General features: G+C 32.9%; 1 protein-coding gene across 1 annotated transcript; it reads right to left on the minus strand.

Annotated features, from left to right (window-relative positions):
• Positions 1-4,829: 4,829 nt before the first annotated feature.
• LOC111046564 lies at positions 4,830-17,696 on the minus strand. The gene is made up of 7 exons (XM_039421710.1): positions 17,238-17,696; positions 16,341-16,560; positions 15,068-15,257; positions 14,129-14,363; positions 10,463-10,652; positions 9,288-9,548; positions 4,830-5,617 (listed from the first exon to the last, which is right to left on the minus strand). The coding sequence occupies exons 1-7, from the start codon at positions 17,468-17,470 to the stop codon at positions 5,375-5,377; spliced, it is 1,572 nt and encodes a 523-aa protein (XP_039277644.1). The 5' UTR covers positions 17,471-17,696; the 3' UTR covers positions 4,830-5,374.

The raw sequence follows: 17,696 nt of genomic DNA on the forward strand, positions 1-17,696 counted from the left end.
TGCAATATTTCATATTTCTTTCCCCTCATTATGTGACCTAGGTACTTTAATTTTCGTTCCTTAATTTCACCTATGAGCTCTGGCCTTTTCTCCATTCTTCTGAAAACCTCTTCATTTGTTACATGGGCTGTATATGAGATTCTCAGCATTCTTCGGTAGGTCCAAAACTCGAGGGCTTGAATAATATAATATACCTCTCAAGAATATATTTTGGACATTCGTCTCCTAACACATAGGTAGGCTACTGATGGCAAACATTTTCGATGTGGATCGAATTCCTCATGAATCTTTTTCGAAGATTCATCCTTAAACACATAATATACTGGTGGAAAACTATCGAACTATGAATGTTGTGTCCATCATTATTGCTCTGAAAAATCTACTCTGAACATTCATACATAGAATAAAACAATCTTACCAATCAACAATGTAATCGAACAATCTAACAATAAATACTTTTTCTCTGGTTCATACCAGAATACACACTGGAAAAAGAAGATGTTTCACATGTGAATTTCTGATTAGGCCTACAAACTATTCAAAAAATATAAACTATGTAGATTGAATAGACATGTGTAAGTTATGACATGTGATAAATTAAATAGGTGGTGTTTTTTACCCACATCGCCACTATACCGACACCTCATATAGATTTTTCAGAAGCATTGTGGAGTTGAAGCCTAAGCTGCTATGTGTGCTCTCACACGTACACATTTTTCCATTCGTATTTATGACTATATTATGTGGTATATTGAAAGGTATGGATGTATCTTATCGAACCAACCTAGCTAGCGTAGTTTTCGACAGAAGCATTTTGGCTCCAGTATGTTTAACCATAACAAACTACTATACACTTCAACCAATCAAATCACAATAAATTTCTTAACACATACTCTTGAAACCATTACACAGATCAAGCTTTTTGGTCAATGGAATTGACTCACTTTTTTGTCCTCTCTGAGGATGACAGTATAATATTCAAAATGCACATGGAAAATTCAGTAAAATCACACGATTGTAGTCACATTACAAAATTTCCTTCCTGGATGGTTATGAATGTATATCCCATTGACAAGATATGATAGAGTTGTGATTTGAATAGGAGATTGTGTTATATAAGATTGATAGAGTTATTTCTCAATTTTCAATTCAAATAAACTATCTTGATTTATATCCATTACTAAATTAAATTGAGCCTTTGAAAAGCTTATTTGAATGAGCAGAGTAGTGGTAATAGAATTAAGTGAATTAATTAATTCGTTTTCAGAACATTTTTAATAAATTCGCAACAGAATTTCAAGTAGGCTAGTTTTCTGAGATTGATACATTTTAAACGTTTCAATGTTCAATGTTTAGAATTTCGATCAATAAAACTGACATGAACTTAGTTCATCTTTTATTATTACAGTAGGCGAAAAAGTAGTATTCTGACGATTTAAGTTAATCCTTTTTTTCTTCCCCTTTCTATTCATTTATTGCATCTTCTATGTACGGACAATCGAAGTGATGAGAATCACTAAAATTTGTTTGGGGAGTTGATACCTTGTGATTCACTTTTTGGATAATAGAGAGGACGCTCATGAATCTTATAATTACGTTTTGCAGATGATTGTTTATTCTTTGATGTGGGGACATTCCTGGTAGAAGCTCTATCTAATAAATGTGACTCGCCAGTTTCAGGAGCACAAGAATCTATATTCTCATGACGGTTGCTGTCTATTTTGTCTCTGCTCAATTTCAATGTTTCTGGTTGTTTTGTAACGTGTCTTTCGTGATTGTTCGAGTTAGAATCTCTCCATGATTGTTTTGTTTCTCCTCTCATGTGAAATCTCGAGCTGTTCTTATCTGGACTATTGCGGGATGACAGTCTGGTCCTTGAAAAGTTTCCAACAGGAAAATCCTTTCTACGTTCCTGAGTTTTGGCTGAAATCGATCTACTTCCAACGCTTTTCTGGCTGAATTTAAAACTATCCTCGATAATAATTGATTTAAGATCGCTGTAGTTCGTTGGATGAGATTGGGGACAAAGTGTCTGCAATCGCCCTTTCAGTTGCATCAGCTTCTCCTTCTCATGTTCGTCTTTGTATTTACATTCAGTTAGCCTCAATTTCACTTCATCGAAAATCACTTCAAACAAGTCGCATTTGGTTTTCATGTTCAAGAAGCGAGACATGTGATTCTGGAAAAGAGAGAAGAAAAGAATAACATTGGACAGCAGAGACTAAAATTGATTGATCAAATCTTCTACTAAATATAATCTGTGTAGCTCATTTGAATGTTCGTAATAAGTAAAATAGGGTATTACAGCGAGGCAGAACATCTCTTTGCCAATGAAAGACTTGACAAGATATGAATGGATAAATAATCATTGAGACTCTATAGAATTATATCAGTGTAGGTACTTATTCATATTCAATACATAAGAAATGACCATTTTCTATATTCAAAGCTATGTATCTCGGTAACCCCTTATTATAAAACTATTACATGATCTTGAAATGTACATAAATTTTCCATTTCATCTGCTGTAAAATTCATGAAAAAATATGTTCGTAAAGTAAGATTTTATTGTGAAAAAATCCGGAAATTGTAGATATTTTTCTCATATTAACGGTTTTGGCAGTTCTATGATAGCGAAAAGTGATTCAAGATGGATTTTAGGAAACTGACCTCTTAGAGGGATTTTCTACAATTTATAATCAATCGTAAGTTTCTATGATGTCTCAGACTCGTTTTAGAAACTCTTGATCAACAGTAAAATTAAGAAAAAAATGTAAAAACTGAAATCGCCATTTTTAAATCTTAACTTCCAATTGTTTTGGAATCGAAAGTATTATTTATTGGAGTGGGACAATGATTTTCACATTCTCACTAGATTTGGAAATTTTATCAGAAGTATTTCACAAGACATGCAACTTTTAATATAAGAAATTGGTCATTTTCTGTGTATTGGAATATGGGCTTAAGTACACTCAACAATAAATTTTCCATTTTTCGACCGAATTTGACTTATATGCATGATTTGAACCGCCGTGCCGACCGGAAGGATGAAGTGTAGTACGATGAAATCTGAGCATTGTTTCAAAAGTTATGTGTTTGAAATTTTGATCTTTGAGGTGTCCTTAAGCGCGCCTCTCCACTAGGAAATACTGAAATGAAGTGTATCTTACGGGTGATTCTCATAGAACATAATCTTGAGAACTTTTGTCGTTGTGCGAAAATTAGGTGTTTTTCACAATACAAGGAGCATTGTTGTCAGGTTTACTTGGAATATGAGATAGATTGCTATACCTGATCTCAGATTGTAGAGCACAAAAGCAGCTTCTAAAGTAAAGCTTCAATTTTATCTGGAGCTATTGTTCCAATATTTCAACAGTTACTAACTTGAATCACAGCAATTTTGGACTTGTGGTATTCAAGTAACAGTCTTTCGAATAATTGAAGTCAGGTTGTGACTAGAAAGATACATCAACTCTAGTTCACAAGATTTGTCATCTTCATGGTTTAGTCTGAAACCTCTCGGGATATCCTTGAGGATTCGTCTCGAAATTTCACCCTAAGCTAATTTTAGCAATCATTGATACTCATATCGTATTCATTCAATACCTGATAGATTTTTAGAAAATGAAAATGGATTAAGCTTTTGATATGGATATCTGCACTCCTTACAATACGAGGACCTCTTTTCCAGAGCTATTAATTAGTGTTAAACACATGTTGAGGAAATAATTGTAGTAAGAAACAAAGAATCCGACCTCTTATTCAATTCTAAATACTAACTATCTAACCTTGACACAGGCCACAGGAGTAATGTAAATCTTCAAGAGTATCCAACAGTCTCACATGAAAATACAGAGAGCCTGATTGAAAAATAAAAATAGCAATCTGCAGGAAATCAAAACTTATGCGAGATCTTTCACAAGAGTGATCAATATTCACAAAAACACTAAACAGAATACTACACTAAATATGATAGAGATAATGATTGTAATTTGTTACTATTTGCTTATTGATTTCAAGATAATCCTCTTCAAACAAGAAAATAAGAAAAAACTTGTATCAAATTAAAAAATAGTTGTTACTTTTTAGTTGGGAAAAACATCGAATGACCGATTCTAGGTAAACATCGATAAGTGAAAACATCGAACAGTAACATCGATGTTTAAAAACATCGATGTTTGATGTTGAAACATCGATGTTTTTAACCATCGATGTATCGATAACCATCCCTAATTTTGGATTCAGTATGTTTAACGATAACAAACTACTATACACTTCAACCAATCAAATCACAATTTCTTAACACATACTCTTGAAACCATTATACAGATAAAGCTTTTTGGTTAATGGAATTGACCCACTTTTTAGTCCTCTCTGAGGATGACAGTATAATATTTAAAATTCACATGGAAAATTCAGTAGAATTTTATTTCAAATCACACGATTGTAGTCAGATTACAAAATTTCCTTCCTGGATGGTTATGAATGTATATAACATTGACAAATGTGATAGAGTTGTGATTTGAATAGGAGATAGTTTTAAATCACAAAATGAAAATGTTATTCAAGATTGATAGAGTTATTTCTCAATTTTCAATTCAAATAAACGATCTTGATTCATATCCATTACTAAATTAAATTGAGCCATTGAAAAGCTTATTTGAATGAGCTGAGTTGTGGTAATAGAATTGAGTGAATTAATTAATTAATTCATATTCAGAACATTTTTAATAAATTCGCAACAGAATTTCAAGTAGGCTAGTTTTCTGAGATTGATACATTTTAAACGTTTCAATGTTTAGAATTTCGACCAATAAAACTGACATGAACTTAGTTCATCTTTTATTATTACAGTAGGCGAAAAAGTAGTATTCTGACGATTTAAGTTAATCCTTTTTTTCTTTCTCTTTCTATTCATTTATTGCATCTTCTATGTACGGACAATCGAAGTGATCAGAATCACTAAAATTTGTTTGGGGAGTTGATACCTTGTGATTCACTTTTGGATAATAGAGAGGACGCTCATGAATCTTATAATTACGTTTTGCAGATGATTGTTTATTCTTTGATGTGGGGACATTCCTGGTAGAAGCTCTATCTAATGAATGTGACTCGCCAGTGTCAGGAGCACAAGAATCTATATTCTCATGACGGTTGCTGTCTATTTGTCTCTGCTCAATTTCAATGTTTCTGGTTGTTTTGTAACGTGTCTTTCGTGATTGTTCGAGTTAGAATCTCTCCATGATTGTTTTGTTTCTCCTCTCATGTGAAAGCTCGAGCTGTTCTTATCTGGACTATTGCGGGATGACAGTCTGGTCCTTGAAAAGTTTCCAACAGGAAATCCTTCTACGTCCTGATTTTGGCTGAAATCGATCTACTTCCAACGCTTTTCTGGCTGAATTAAAACTATCCTCGATAATAATTGATTTAGATCGCTGTAGTCCGTTGGATGAGATTGGGGACAAAGTATCTGCAATCGCCCTTTCAGTTGCATCAGCTTCTCCTTCTCATGTTCGTCTTTGTATTTACATTCAGTTAGCCTCAATTTCACTTCATCGAAAATCACTTCAAACAAGTCGCATTTGGTTTTCATGTTCAAGAAGCGAGACATGTGATTCTGGAAAAGAAAGAAGAAAAGAATAACATTGGACAGCAGAGACTAAAATTGATTGATCAAATCTTCTACTAAATATAATCTGTGTAGCTCATTTGAATGTTCGTAATAAGTAAAATAGGGTATTACAGCGAGGCAGAACATCTCTTTGCCAATGAAAGACTTGACAAGATATGAATGGATAAATTATCATTGAGACTCTATAGAATTATTTCAGCCTAGACACTTGTAGTGGATCAATGGCACTATAGTCCATACAAAATAGTTTAGACTTGGAGGGGTATGGGAAGCAGAGGAATGGGGAGAGATAAAATTAACTGTAGTTATTGATTTTTTTTACTGTTAACTGTTTCACTGATTTTACCAGAGATTCGTACAGTGAATAAGGCCCTACTGGGATGATGCTTTCAGTTATTCAATTTTCTTCCACTGTTTATTATTTGTTTTCTACTTCACCAAATTATTGTGTAGTGAATAAATACTATACATATAATTTATTGTAAGTGAGTGCATGTCCTCAACTGCATGGGATTGTAGTACCGTTTTAAAGGCTACCCCCTCGAGACTGAATGTGAGCATAGTTGGCCATTGTACAATTTTCTAAAGCTGCGTTTACACTGTGTAACTTTGTTATATGTAACTTTTGTTAGAAAAAAATCAACAAAAGATTTGTTGTTATACAACAAAAGTTTGATTGACAAAAAGGAATTTGTAACATGTTATAAAGCAAAAGCATCAGTTTGTGGGTCTCTACAGTATATTACCCAAAGTATGGCCATTGACTGTCACGTGGTACAAATCAGCCATTAAGATTGAAAACAAACTTTATAGTCCTATCTTATTTATTAAAAATTATTTGGAAATAAATTGGAAATTTGAAACTTATCACTTCTATTACAGAAACGTATTTTGAACTTCCGATGAGTTTGGTATGAAATTTTCGGAGGGAAACTGATTATACTTTGATATAGATCGATAAAGTTTATTTAAATAACATTAATAACGCTTAAAAAATGAATTTTTCTTCCCTCGGGCGCGCATAAGTAGGGTACACTTCAAGGATCAAAATTTCAAACACTCATAGCTTTTGTCACAATGATCGGATGTCATTGTACCACAGCTCATTCTTCTCGGCTCGTCAAGGCGGTTCAAAACAAAATGCTCCATGAGTATTCATGAGTCGAATTCGATCGAAAAATATGAAATTCATCCCTGAGTGTAGATTAACCAGTACTTCAATGCACAAAGAAATGACAAATCAGAGCTATGTATCTCGGTAACCCATTATTATAAAGAAGACTTGATCTTGATTTTTAGAATTGATTTTGAATTTTTCCTCCTATTTTAGTTGTTGCACACGGAAGAATATGATTGTAATGTAAGATTCGATCGTAAAAAATCAAGAAATATATGATAATTTTATCATAAATTAACGGTCTAGGCAGTGCTATGATAGGAAATAGTGATCCAAGATGAATTTTAGGCAATTATTATGAGCTCGTAGAGGATGCGAATTGTCTACAATTTGGAATCATGAGTTTCTATGATGTATCAGACTCTTGATTAACAGAAAAGTCGCGCAAAAATGAAAAACTGGAATCGTCATTTTTAAAATCGGTTGTAACTTTCTAATAATACTGGAATCGAGAGTATTCTTAATTGTAGTGGAAAGAGGAAATACTTTTCCACATTTTGAAATTTTATCCGAAGTATTTCTCAATATGCAGCTTTGAATGTGCAAATTGGTCATTTTTTGTGAATTGAAATACTGTTTAAAGTACACTCAAGGATGATTTTTTTTATTTTTTGATCGAATTTCACTTATAATGCGTGATTTTGAACCGCCTTGACATGCTGAGAAGAATGAGCTGTGCTACAATGAGATCTGATCATTGTGTCAAAAGTTATGAGTGTTTAAAATTTTGATTCTTGAGGTGTCCTTATGCGCGCCTCTCCACTAAATTAAGAGCATATAACGGGTGATTCTCATAGAACATGATCTAATGAACTTATATCATGGTGCGAAATCTGAATGTGATGACAATGGAGTTGCTGATGATGAATGAAGCTAAAATTCAGGTGTTCTCCAAAATACAAGGATCATTGTTGTCAGGTTTACCTCGAAATCTATATAAGATAGAGCCTGTAGAACACAAAACTACGTTCAGAGGAATCTTGAATTATACATTTAAATGGTGACAATCGGAAGATATTGTAGATCAAAAACTAAAATTCATCAAAATTATTTTTTTCTAATTTCAATTATTTTTGAAAAATTGTAACTCAGTACTCATTGAGGATAGAAAGTTCCGAATAATCTCATTTTATTAGTAATTTCATAATCTAAATAAAAGGCGGGAGCAAATTTTTCTGATCGATTACAGGATTTGGCGGAAATAACTTAAAACTGGAAAATTAACCGAAAATACAAGGTTTTTGGGCCACTCTGTATCTAGCACAAGGAAATTTATGTACCCAAACAATATATTGAAAATCAGAACTACAATACAAAATGCAAGAGCCAATGTATATTTAAAGTACTGTAGTTGCAGAAATAAGTATCATGACTTTAGCATTTGAATGAACAAGTTCAAAAGTCTAATCAATTTCTACAAATAAATAAAGCTCTCAAATGCTGTTTTCGATAAAAAAACCTCAACAATCTTTAGGTGGGGGTCCCCTGGACGACCACCCCAATCACCCCCCCCCCCAGAGGTCAAGGTCCTGGATCCGCGCCTGTAAGCAGCTGATGATTCAGCTACTTTCCCCCACCACCTATTTCAACTCCATTCTATAACTTGTAACATGTTATAAGTAGTAAAACTTTCTTATAACACATGTAACATGTAACAAAGAGTTATACTTTTTCTTTGATCTTTACCGACTTCATGCGGGAAAGGAAAAACTTGATATAAAACACGAAATTATGTTATAAAACACCAAGTTACATGTAATAAGTTACAAGAATTTATAACATTTTTGTTAAAGTTGTTATATAACCATAACGTCTTGTAACAAAGTTACACGGTCTAAACGTAGCTAAAGGAAAAACTTGTTATATAACACGAAATTATGTTTTAGAACACGAAGTTACATGTAACAAGTTAAATGAATTCATAACATTTTTGTTAAAGTTGTTATATAATCAATGTTTTATAACAAAGTTACACAGTATAAACGCAGCTTAAGAGGTGTTGTTGTTGAAATTTGTGTTGAGAGTCGCAGCTGAAAACGATGGGGTACAAGTGCCTGAAAAAAAACAACTAACAAGTAAAAACATAAGGGCTCAAAGTTATAGATGGCAGAGGAAAACGTCACCTCCATATGGAATTTGAGCTGCAGCCTAACTTTTAGACTAGTAGTTCTGTGAACAGTAGACCTCACGCAGTATTCTCATCCACAAGTACCTGATTGGAACTATAGACATTACAGCAATAGACTGGCTTCTCACACATCTGTGTACTCACTTGTCAGCTGAGTTTCGCCGTAAATGCGCAACATATAAACAAACAAACATTTAAACATTTAAACATTAAGAGAAATGCCAAACCGTCGACTTGAATCTTAGACCTCTCTTCGCTCGGTCAAAAAAGTAAGTCTGAAGATATACACAAAAAGTATAGCAACAAGAAAGGATTGGAAAAGAAGGTTGGTTTGACAAGGTTGAACTCACTCTAATACGATGATCCTCAGTTACTTTCACCAGATGATCCCAGGCACTGAAGAAATCCAGTTTTTTGAAAAAATACCAGGAAGCAATCTCAGTTAGAGTGCTTGAAGTGAAGTCTGTGTACTCCAACGCTTTTGTTAGTTCAGGAAGTGGATCATAATTTTTTGGATCCAATTGGTATTTCAATCTCATCCAATCCATCAGTGCGGGATAATTGTTTTTATTGGCAGCTCGTTCTAAATATCTCAATCCTTTTGAATAATCCTGAAAATATCGAGATGGGATGAGGTAGAGTCAACGTTTTTACATGTAGTTGGTAATATTATGGTCTGATTTAAAGGGCACTTCATTTGTGATATCTAATGGACTTTTTTACTTATTGAATCTATCAAACCTATATGGATTCAATGGCTAATTGGATTTATTAAGAGTCCTAGAAATCAGGCCTCTGATAATTATTATTATGAAACATAACCGGGATTATAACTTCAAAGCTCATTACCCTATGTAGCTCAGCTCAGAAACCTCCAAAAAAGTGTTCAACTTTAAACATTTGCTTTATATCCATTGATGAATATACTCACTTTGATTGGATACCGTACACTTGCGTATTTTTCAGTAAGAGAGGAAGTGGATAACACCATCAGGGCCTGCTTAAGAGGTTGACGAATAAGGCAGTCACCATAAGTTTTATTAGGTACTTAAAAACTATCATCATTGTTTGACTGTTGAATAACTCACAAAAAACTTCAAATAGAATGGATGATGAAGTCGCATTGTATGGAAGGATAGTGTGAAATTTCCACAAAAAATATTTTAGGCTATCCACTATAGGTTATATAAAATATTCATAGAATTTAATATAGCATAATGCTACTAACAATAATGATTATCTACCTATCTGTGATTACCATAGAAAACATACGGGTGATGACGTTGTGTCAATGTGTCCTGAAATTTCCGAAAGTATTGATATTGAATGAAAAAGACTAAGAAATTGTTAAAGAACCACTGATTCAAATCAGTGGTTTTTTGACAACTTCTTAGTCTTTTTCATTCAATATGAATAATTACCACAATATCAACTTCTCAACTACACAAAAAGTGAAAGTATTGATAATTTTGAGAGGCGTCGAGAATAATTACAACCAAGAGAAAGCCAGTGCTACCTTACTTACCCTCAAGTGAATATGATAAATCAAACCAGCATAATGATTAACCAGGGGATTGTCAGGAGATATTGTCAATGCCTTTTCAATAGCATCCACAGCCAAGTCCAGCCGTTTGTAAGGCGCAGGTAATTTCACCATTCCAAACGCACAGCGGCCCAATATATAAGAATCATTCTGATTACTTTCAACCAACATCCTAAAAATAAATAGGAAAGAATAACTTTGTATAATCACACTATATATTATAGAAGCAGTATCTAACATGTGATATCGCCTCTTTATCAAATATGAGAGGTAGACAAAACTGACATTTTGTAGAAATAGCTGGCTACAGTAAAAACCATGTAGTAACTGAAATATATGTTTGAAGAGTCCAATTGTCAAGTTGATTGCTCGTTGAATAAATTGAACTATAGCTACTTCTCTTCACCAACAGCCACTTTCATCTCTATCAACATTGCACAGATAATATTATTTGCAATAAGATATTTTAAGTATTTTTTACTTACAATAAAAACTTTATTGTACAGTAGTACTAAGTTACTACTTGGAGTATATGAATGTTTAACTATTATATAATATTATTGTCAACTATATTTTGTATAAAATAATTTGAGGCGTGTCCCTCCATCCGAAGTAATGTGTTGTCAAGTTGTGTAGAATCGTAAAATTCTCAAATTTCCAATTCAACCACAGAGTTGTATGTATAATATCATCCCCGATATTCCAGAAGGGGCTGCAAATGTTTAAAGGTTGAAGGATTGAAAGGAAATTCCATTCATTTGATGGCATTAAAAGCATAATGGCAAAAATTTGTTTTTCTTCAATACATCACGTTTTCTCTCAGATTTGTTTGATGTCTGTAACATATTTAATTTGGATTGATAAATAAAAATCCCTAGCTAAAATATTTATAGGTCCAAGTGAAGTAATTGGCTAATATCGCCAAAGAGATAACATAAAGATTAGATAATATCAGACGTCCTGGCTAAACTGTACAACAGCCTAAGAGGAATTGAAATAATTTTTTGCTAATATATAAAATATTGAAAATTGAGGTTAGGCATAAATATTTAGTGATCGGCGACCTAACGATCGACCGAGCCATACAACGTAGAATCTGACCAAACACCTTGGCAGAAATTTATTGTGGCAAAACGGTATTCAATTTGAGGAACTAAAGGTCTCACGTGGCTAATTATTATGATGTATGAAACAAATAATAACCTATAAAAAATTAATTAGCATGTAGAGAGCATATTTAAAAACCCAATAAAAATAATTAAATGTATTAAGGAAGTAGGAGGTTACCGGGTGCATGAATACTGTAATAATTTGCATGCACCAATCAAATAATGGCAATTGATAGGCGGCAATAGTGAGCAGATTCAAAAATATTTGTATATATTTCTACAAATAAATAGAATTTAAAAAAAAATTGTTATATAGTCTATGTTTTGGATATGGCCCGAAGGCAAAGAAATTATTATATATATAACATAAGTAATAATTTAATATTTTAGCACGGTCTATTTGAGCCTTGAATGGCGGAGGACTAGAATATTCAAATTTTATGCAAATTTGAAAATCGGAAATGAGAATTGTAAAATTGAGAAACGAGACCCACACTCGCCTGCCAACTGCCACCATGAGAGGTCACTAAAAATTATAGAGCGTAATACCTTGCTATATCTTGTAATAACTTAAAGTTAAAGTGAATTACCAAATTTCTTATAAGACTTTGTGATGCTCTTATAAAGCAAAAGTCATTTTAAATAATTTTGTAACCCCTTGGAAGAGACGACTCCGGCTACAATAATCCAGGACCACCAGGAGTTGGATCGACATCAGCAGCTCATAAGAAAATTTCGACACGTGAGTGAAAAATATTGAAATAGTGATAGGGCGCTCTCAGTGCTTCGAAATTACATAAGAATCAAAGCTAGCTCGTCGAAAGGGTTTTCTTATAAATTAAGAATTTGGTAAAAGAATACTTGCGCAAGTAAATGTAGTATTAAAGGTATTTTATTAGAAAGTAACGAATCAATCTACATATCAGAAGATCTATAAATCAAAGAAGTATAAAATTTAGGCTGTTAATACACATTCATATGATTTTTAATTTCTGCAATATAATTTGCGATAGTTTGTTGTAGCTCTGATTCACTAGATGAATTGCTCTTTTATTCCTTTAGGTGCCGAATCTCGCACCCTGAGATAAAATATATATATTTATTACAAAGAAATCTATTAGATACTATAGAATTTAATATATGTATTTGAATTATTAGTTGTCAATTTATCAAGTTGATTTTTAGAATTTAGTTTTAATGGAATTGTCCAAGCCGACAGGCATTAGCAAGCTGATATTGCAGCTACATGCAAGTAGATGCATATGATCATAAAAATAAAAGCACATGGTAACGTTTCGTGCTGTAGAATTTAAAGAATAGTATTTAGCCTGTGATATTTTATTGATTTCGATTATTGTTTTATCTTATATTATATATTTTTTGTCGCTCTATATATTTTTTTGCTCTGATTTATTTTTGCAATATTTGTTAATATATGTATCAAATTGTTTATGGTGTGCGATTTATTTTTTATTCCTCAATACTATAGGATAAGTACCATATATATATATATTTTTTCATGAATTATCAGAATTATTGTGGAAGCTCATATCTGGGCCTATAAAGATTTTTATGAGACTGTATCCTATTAAAAACCACGACCTTGATTATTATAATTATTAAAATATTTCATGCTCTACCAACTGATGCCAAGCAGGAGGCTAATCATTATTTAACTATAAAAAATAACGTGACATGTCATAATGGGTGAGAATGTGATATCAGAATAACTGGATAATGTCCTCTTATCTTTGGCGTCTGGATCATTTTCATTTAGCCTAACCCCCTTATGTTACAATTGATTAATATGTTTAGCAAATTTTGTCTCGAGACATTTCAAGCAGGAAACATTTTATACGACATGATAGAAAAAATTTTGTTTCAGAAGATTAGTGGGTGGTGGAAGCAAAAAGTTTCCCAAAAATAATTGAAATTATTTTTCCTACTGTCAAATTAATAAGGCCTAGTTGGCAGAAAGTGTTTTGGCCTAAGGAGTTAGGAGAGCAGCTACATGGTACGATTGTGTTATAATTTGTAGCCTCTATCACTTTATCATGGCAATCAGCTGCTTGCATTTGAAAATATTCAAGTTGAATAATCTTGTAAACTGCTTGTTTCCAGCATAAAGACAGTTGCTGCACACACATAGATTTTTGTTCGTACGATTTTTTGCTGTCCTTATTAACTCTATCGTCTTTCGGAGGCGACGAAAAGTCGTCGGTCCCGACCACCTAAAAAGTGTCGTCATCCCTCATCATCATCCCTCTAATTAATTACCCACGCACAAGCCTAACAGCGTATTCGGGCATCACCCTCAGTATAAAAAATATAGATCAAACAGATATGATATTTGTCAGGTTCCGCTTAATCTGATAGAATTCATGAAGACGCCAATAAATCGTATGAACAATTTACAATTTATATTTGTAGATTCATAATGGATCTATTATTGTAGAGAGTTATTCTTCATCTAGGTTAAAAAAGTTTCTACAACTGCATTGAATCTTTTTTTCAAGTGGAAGAAAAAGGGTTTTCTTACTTGTATAAAGATAATGCTTCCTCGTTCATTCTATTGATGTATGCCAATGAATTTTTGTAAGCTTCTCTATCGTAGCGACACTCAGTAAATAATCCATATGCTTTTTCACGATTGGTTTGAGCCATGTACAATGCATAGCTAGGCTCATTTTTATACAACTCATAAGCGGTACGAAAGAATCCTTCTTCTTCATCTGATATTGGCATGCCTTGATATTTGATGTGCCGTATTCTTGCTGAAAATTCATATATAAGTATGTGAATAGATAGATGTCTTTATTTTCACGATTTTCAAGAAATTGGTTGTTGAGAATGGGGTAAGATCCCTCTCTTAAAAATAGCTCACCATTCTTGTTAATGATGAAATATACGGAATTCTAGTCTACTACAGTAGACTAGTAGAAAGTACAGTTTACTACTAGGAAAACTTCTTACTGAGAATTGTATGTGTATTACATCAGAGGCTATAACTGAATTTTTTACTTTCTATTCCTTCTTTCAGATTAGGATTGGTTTTTCCTGTCGTCATGAGCAGGTTTGCCATGATACTTCAAATTCAATTTTTTTAGAGAACGATAAGGACCGTATACAACATTCTTTGAGTCCCTCTACAAGGCTATCCATCTGTGTGTAGGAACGAGTTCTGCATTATTACCGGTACATAATTACTAATCAGTAGTATATCACTCACATATTCTGTTCAAACCATGAAAGTTTGAGAGTAGCCCAAACTCTACGCAAGATAATACAGTAGGCTACAGGACATTCGAAATGTACTTCTATAAACTAGATAGTCTACTCCCATAGGCTACAGCTACAAATTGTAAATTTCTAAATCCATGGAATGGGATTCTGTATTCATTCACTTACATATGAGTTAGATGTGTAAACTGAAGATTAGCTAAATCAATGAAATGGAATTCTGTATTCAGTCACTTACATATGAGTTTCCCTGTCAGGAAATGCCATTCAGCCATTTTTGGATGCTTTGATCTAGCAATGCTGATGTACTCCAAAGCTTTGAAAAATCCTTGTAAGCCATACTCCATGAAAGCACATGCCTTCACCGCATATACTCCAGATATTTGTTTTTCTTCCATGCGCTCCATATCAGGAATATTCAAAAGCACCTACAAAAGAGTTTTTATTAGGATTCTCTTAGTATCATATCAATTCACTCAGGCATAAGAATGGAACTATATACCAAAATAAATTTTTTTGATATATCCTGTTTGCGATTATTCCCAAAACTTGAAGTAGAAATTCTAAAGAAGAACTTATGAAGTCAATGTTTAGTGCACTTCTAGTCAAATTTCATTGCAAATAGATCAAGGCTATTCACTATAGTAAGGTCCACGTTATAATGACAGTATTTGATCAACTTTGGTGTTGCTATCCTTGTCTATTATTCGACAAAGCAGGTAGTACTATCCTTTTCTTGCTCCACAACGATGCCAAATCTGTTTTTGACAATGTAGAAAGATAATTAATCAAGGCAGAGAATCGGCAACGCTGTCCTCCCATCTCAATCAACTGTCATTATAACGTGGATCTCACTATAGCATGTGTCACTCTTTTTTGTTACTTATAAAGTAATAATTAGATTCCATTCAAGTAATTTTCACAAATCCATCCTGTAGTCCAATGAACAAGAGTATTTTCCAATATCAGTGCTACTAAGGATTGACATTATCAATACAGCATATTGTAATTTTTTTATCCCATCATTGAAAAATTCATTAATATTAGTCAGAGTAAATTGTATGATTAACTGAAGATTTGGAGAGGAGGTGTGTTCGAAAAAAATCATCAGTAATCAAGGAGCATTTCACTCTTTTCAAAGCAAATTGGCCATAGGCTATCCTTGATTTCTGTAGAATATATTTCACATGGACTCATCATCCATGATACACTGTAATCTATCTAGAATAAGGTAATAATGGAATAAACAGAGGAAAACCAAATACGGGTAGTTATCTGATGGGCTTGAGAAAAATTAATGGGAATGAGATACACATATTAATACACGGTGTAATATACTGCAGTGATATTTCGAATGGTCTTGAGAATCTATTTTATTTCACGCATTTAGGCTCACTTTTTAATATTAGAAGAATTATCGTGTTCACGGCTAACGTGTATAAACTTTTCACATCATTCTGCCTACTAATCAGAAACAGTACTTCCTAATAAATTGAATAAACTTGGATTACCTCTTTCGCTTCTGAAATAGATCCACATTTGAATAATGCATACGCTTTGCAACCTAGATAAATGTACTCCACGGCCTCCCTGATAGAAATGAACTCATTTTCTTGAAATTTGTCACTTTTTAGGCTCATCACCCATGGCTCACATTCCAAGACCCTTCTCAGCGCACTAGCAGTATCATATTTTATCAGTTCTTGAGCTATTGTCAACTGACAACAAAAACTGAAAAGCAGAGATGAAATGAGTTACGGTAATAAATGAAGGAAATATTAAAAAACTTAAAAAATATGGGAAACTGTGAAAACTGTGATTGGGTTATTTAAAAAGAAATATTATGATAATATAAATATAGGGGATGAATCCGTGTATAGTAATGATAACTATAACATACAATACTAATAAGTTATGAGTATTGAGTGGTGACTTTCTATGATATTATTCAATGTTCATTAAATGGTCGCAATTTAACTTTAAAATTCAATATACAGGTATTGTTATCTGTATTACAAGAATAAACATTTAATTATAATAGAGAATACTCAGTGACACCTCTTCAACTCTGTCATACACTGACAAAAGTTTGATAATGACAATTTAACAGATAAAACCGTGAAGTAGGAAAACTCGATTAAAGGTTATCGTTATCGAAACAACATAAAACGACTATCCCACACACAAAGTATAAACATTTATACTTTTTAATAGTAGATCATATGTATTACACTTGACCATTAGAAGAAATTATGAATCAATAAAATGGAAACTTATGATTGAAAAGTGAATTCTGAAAAACGACCATCACACACACAAAGTATAATACGTTTCTACTTTTTAATAGAAAATCGTGTATTACACTTGACCATTAGAATAAATTATGAATCAATAAAATAGAAACTCACGATTGAAAAGTTAATTCTGAATTACTGATGTCCATCATCTCCTTCAACTTTCTATTCAATTCGGAAACAATCATTTCAGATTTAGCGCCATCAGGTCTTGTTTGGTGAAGACTCCAATTGAAATGTATATCCAAATGTTTCAAGCGACTTGTAATATCATTTTTCTCTTGATCGTCGATGCTGCAGAAGTAAAGGTCACCGGTGATCTCCGCGATTTCATGAGATGATGCCATTTTCTATAGCTTTTTTTAATAACTTTAAAATATTATTCACAACAACTGAACATTACGCCGATGTTACATTATAAACTTTACTAGCGTTAACGAAGATCTACATATCCAAATTCAAGAGAAATTGTTCTCCCACATTGTTATCTTATCAGTCATTACCACTATTTCAACAATTGGAACTCAACATTACGTCGGTGTTACATTATGAACTTTACTAGCGTTAACGAAG

Source organism: Nilaparvata lugens, chromosome 2 (assembly GCF_014356525.2).
Source record: "Nilaparvata lugens isolate BPH chromosome 2, ASM1435652v1, whole genome shotgun sequence".
Taxonomy (NCBI): domain Eukaryota; kingdom Metazoa; phylum Arthropoda; class Insecta; order Hemiptera; family Delphacidae; genus Nilaparvata; species Nilaparvata lugens.

Coding starts and splice junctions, on each gene's coding strand:
- LOC111046564 (XM_039421710.1), bottom strand. CDS start 17,470: ATGGCATCATCTCATGAAATCGCGGAGATCACCGGTGACCTTTACTTC. Junction 14,364..15,067: donor CCTGACAGGGAAACTCATAT/GTAAGTGACTGA, acceptor ATGAATTTTCAG/CAAGAATACGGCACATCAAA. Junction 5,618..9,287: donor CTGAGGATCATCGTATTAGA/GTGAGTTCAACC, acceptor TTTCTTTTCCAG/AATCACATGTCTCGCTTCTT.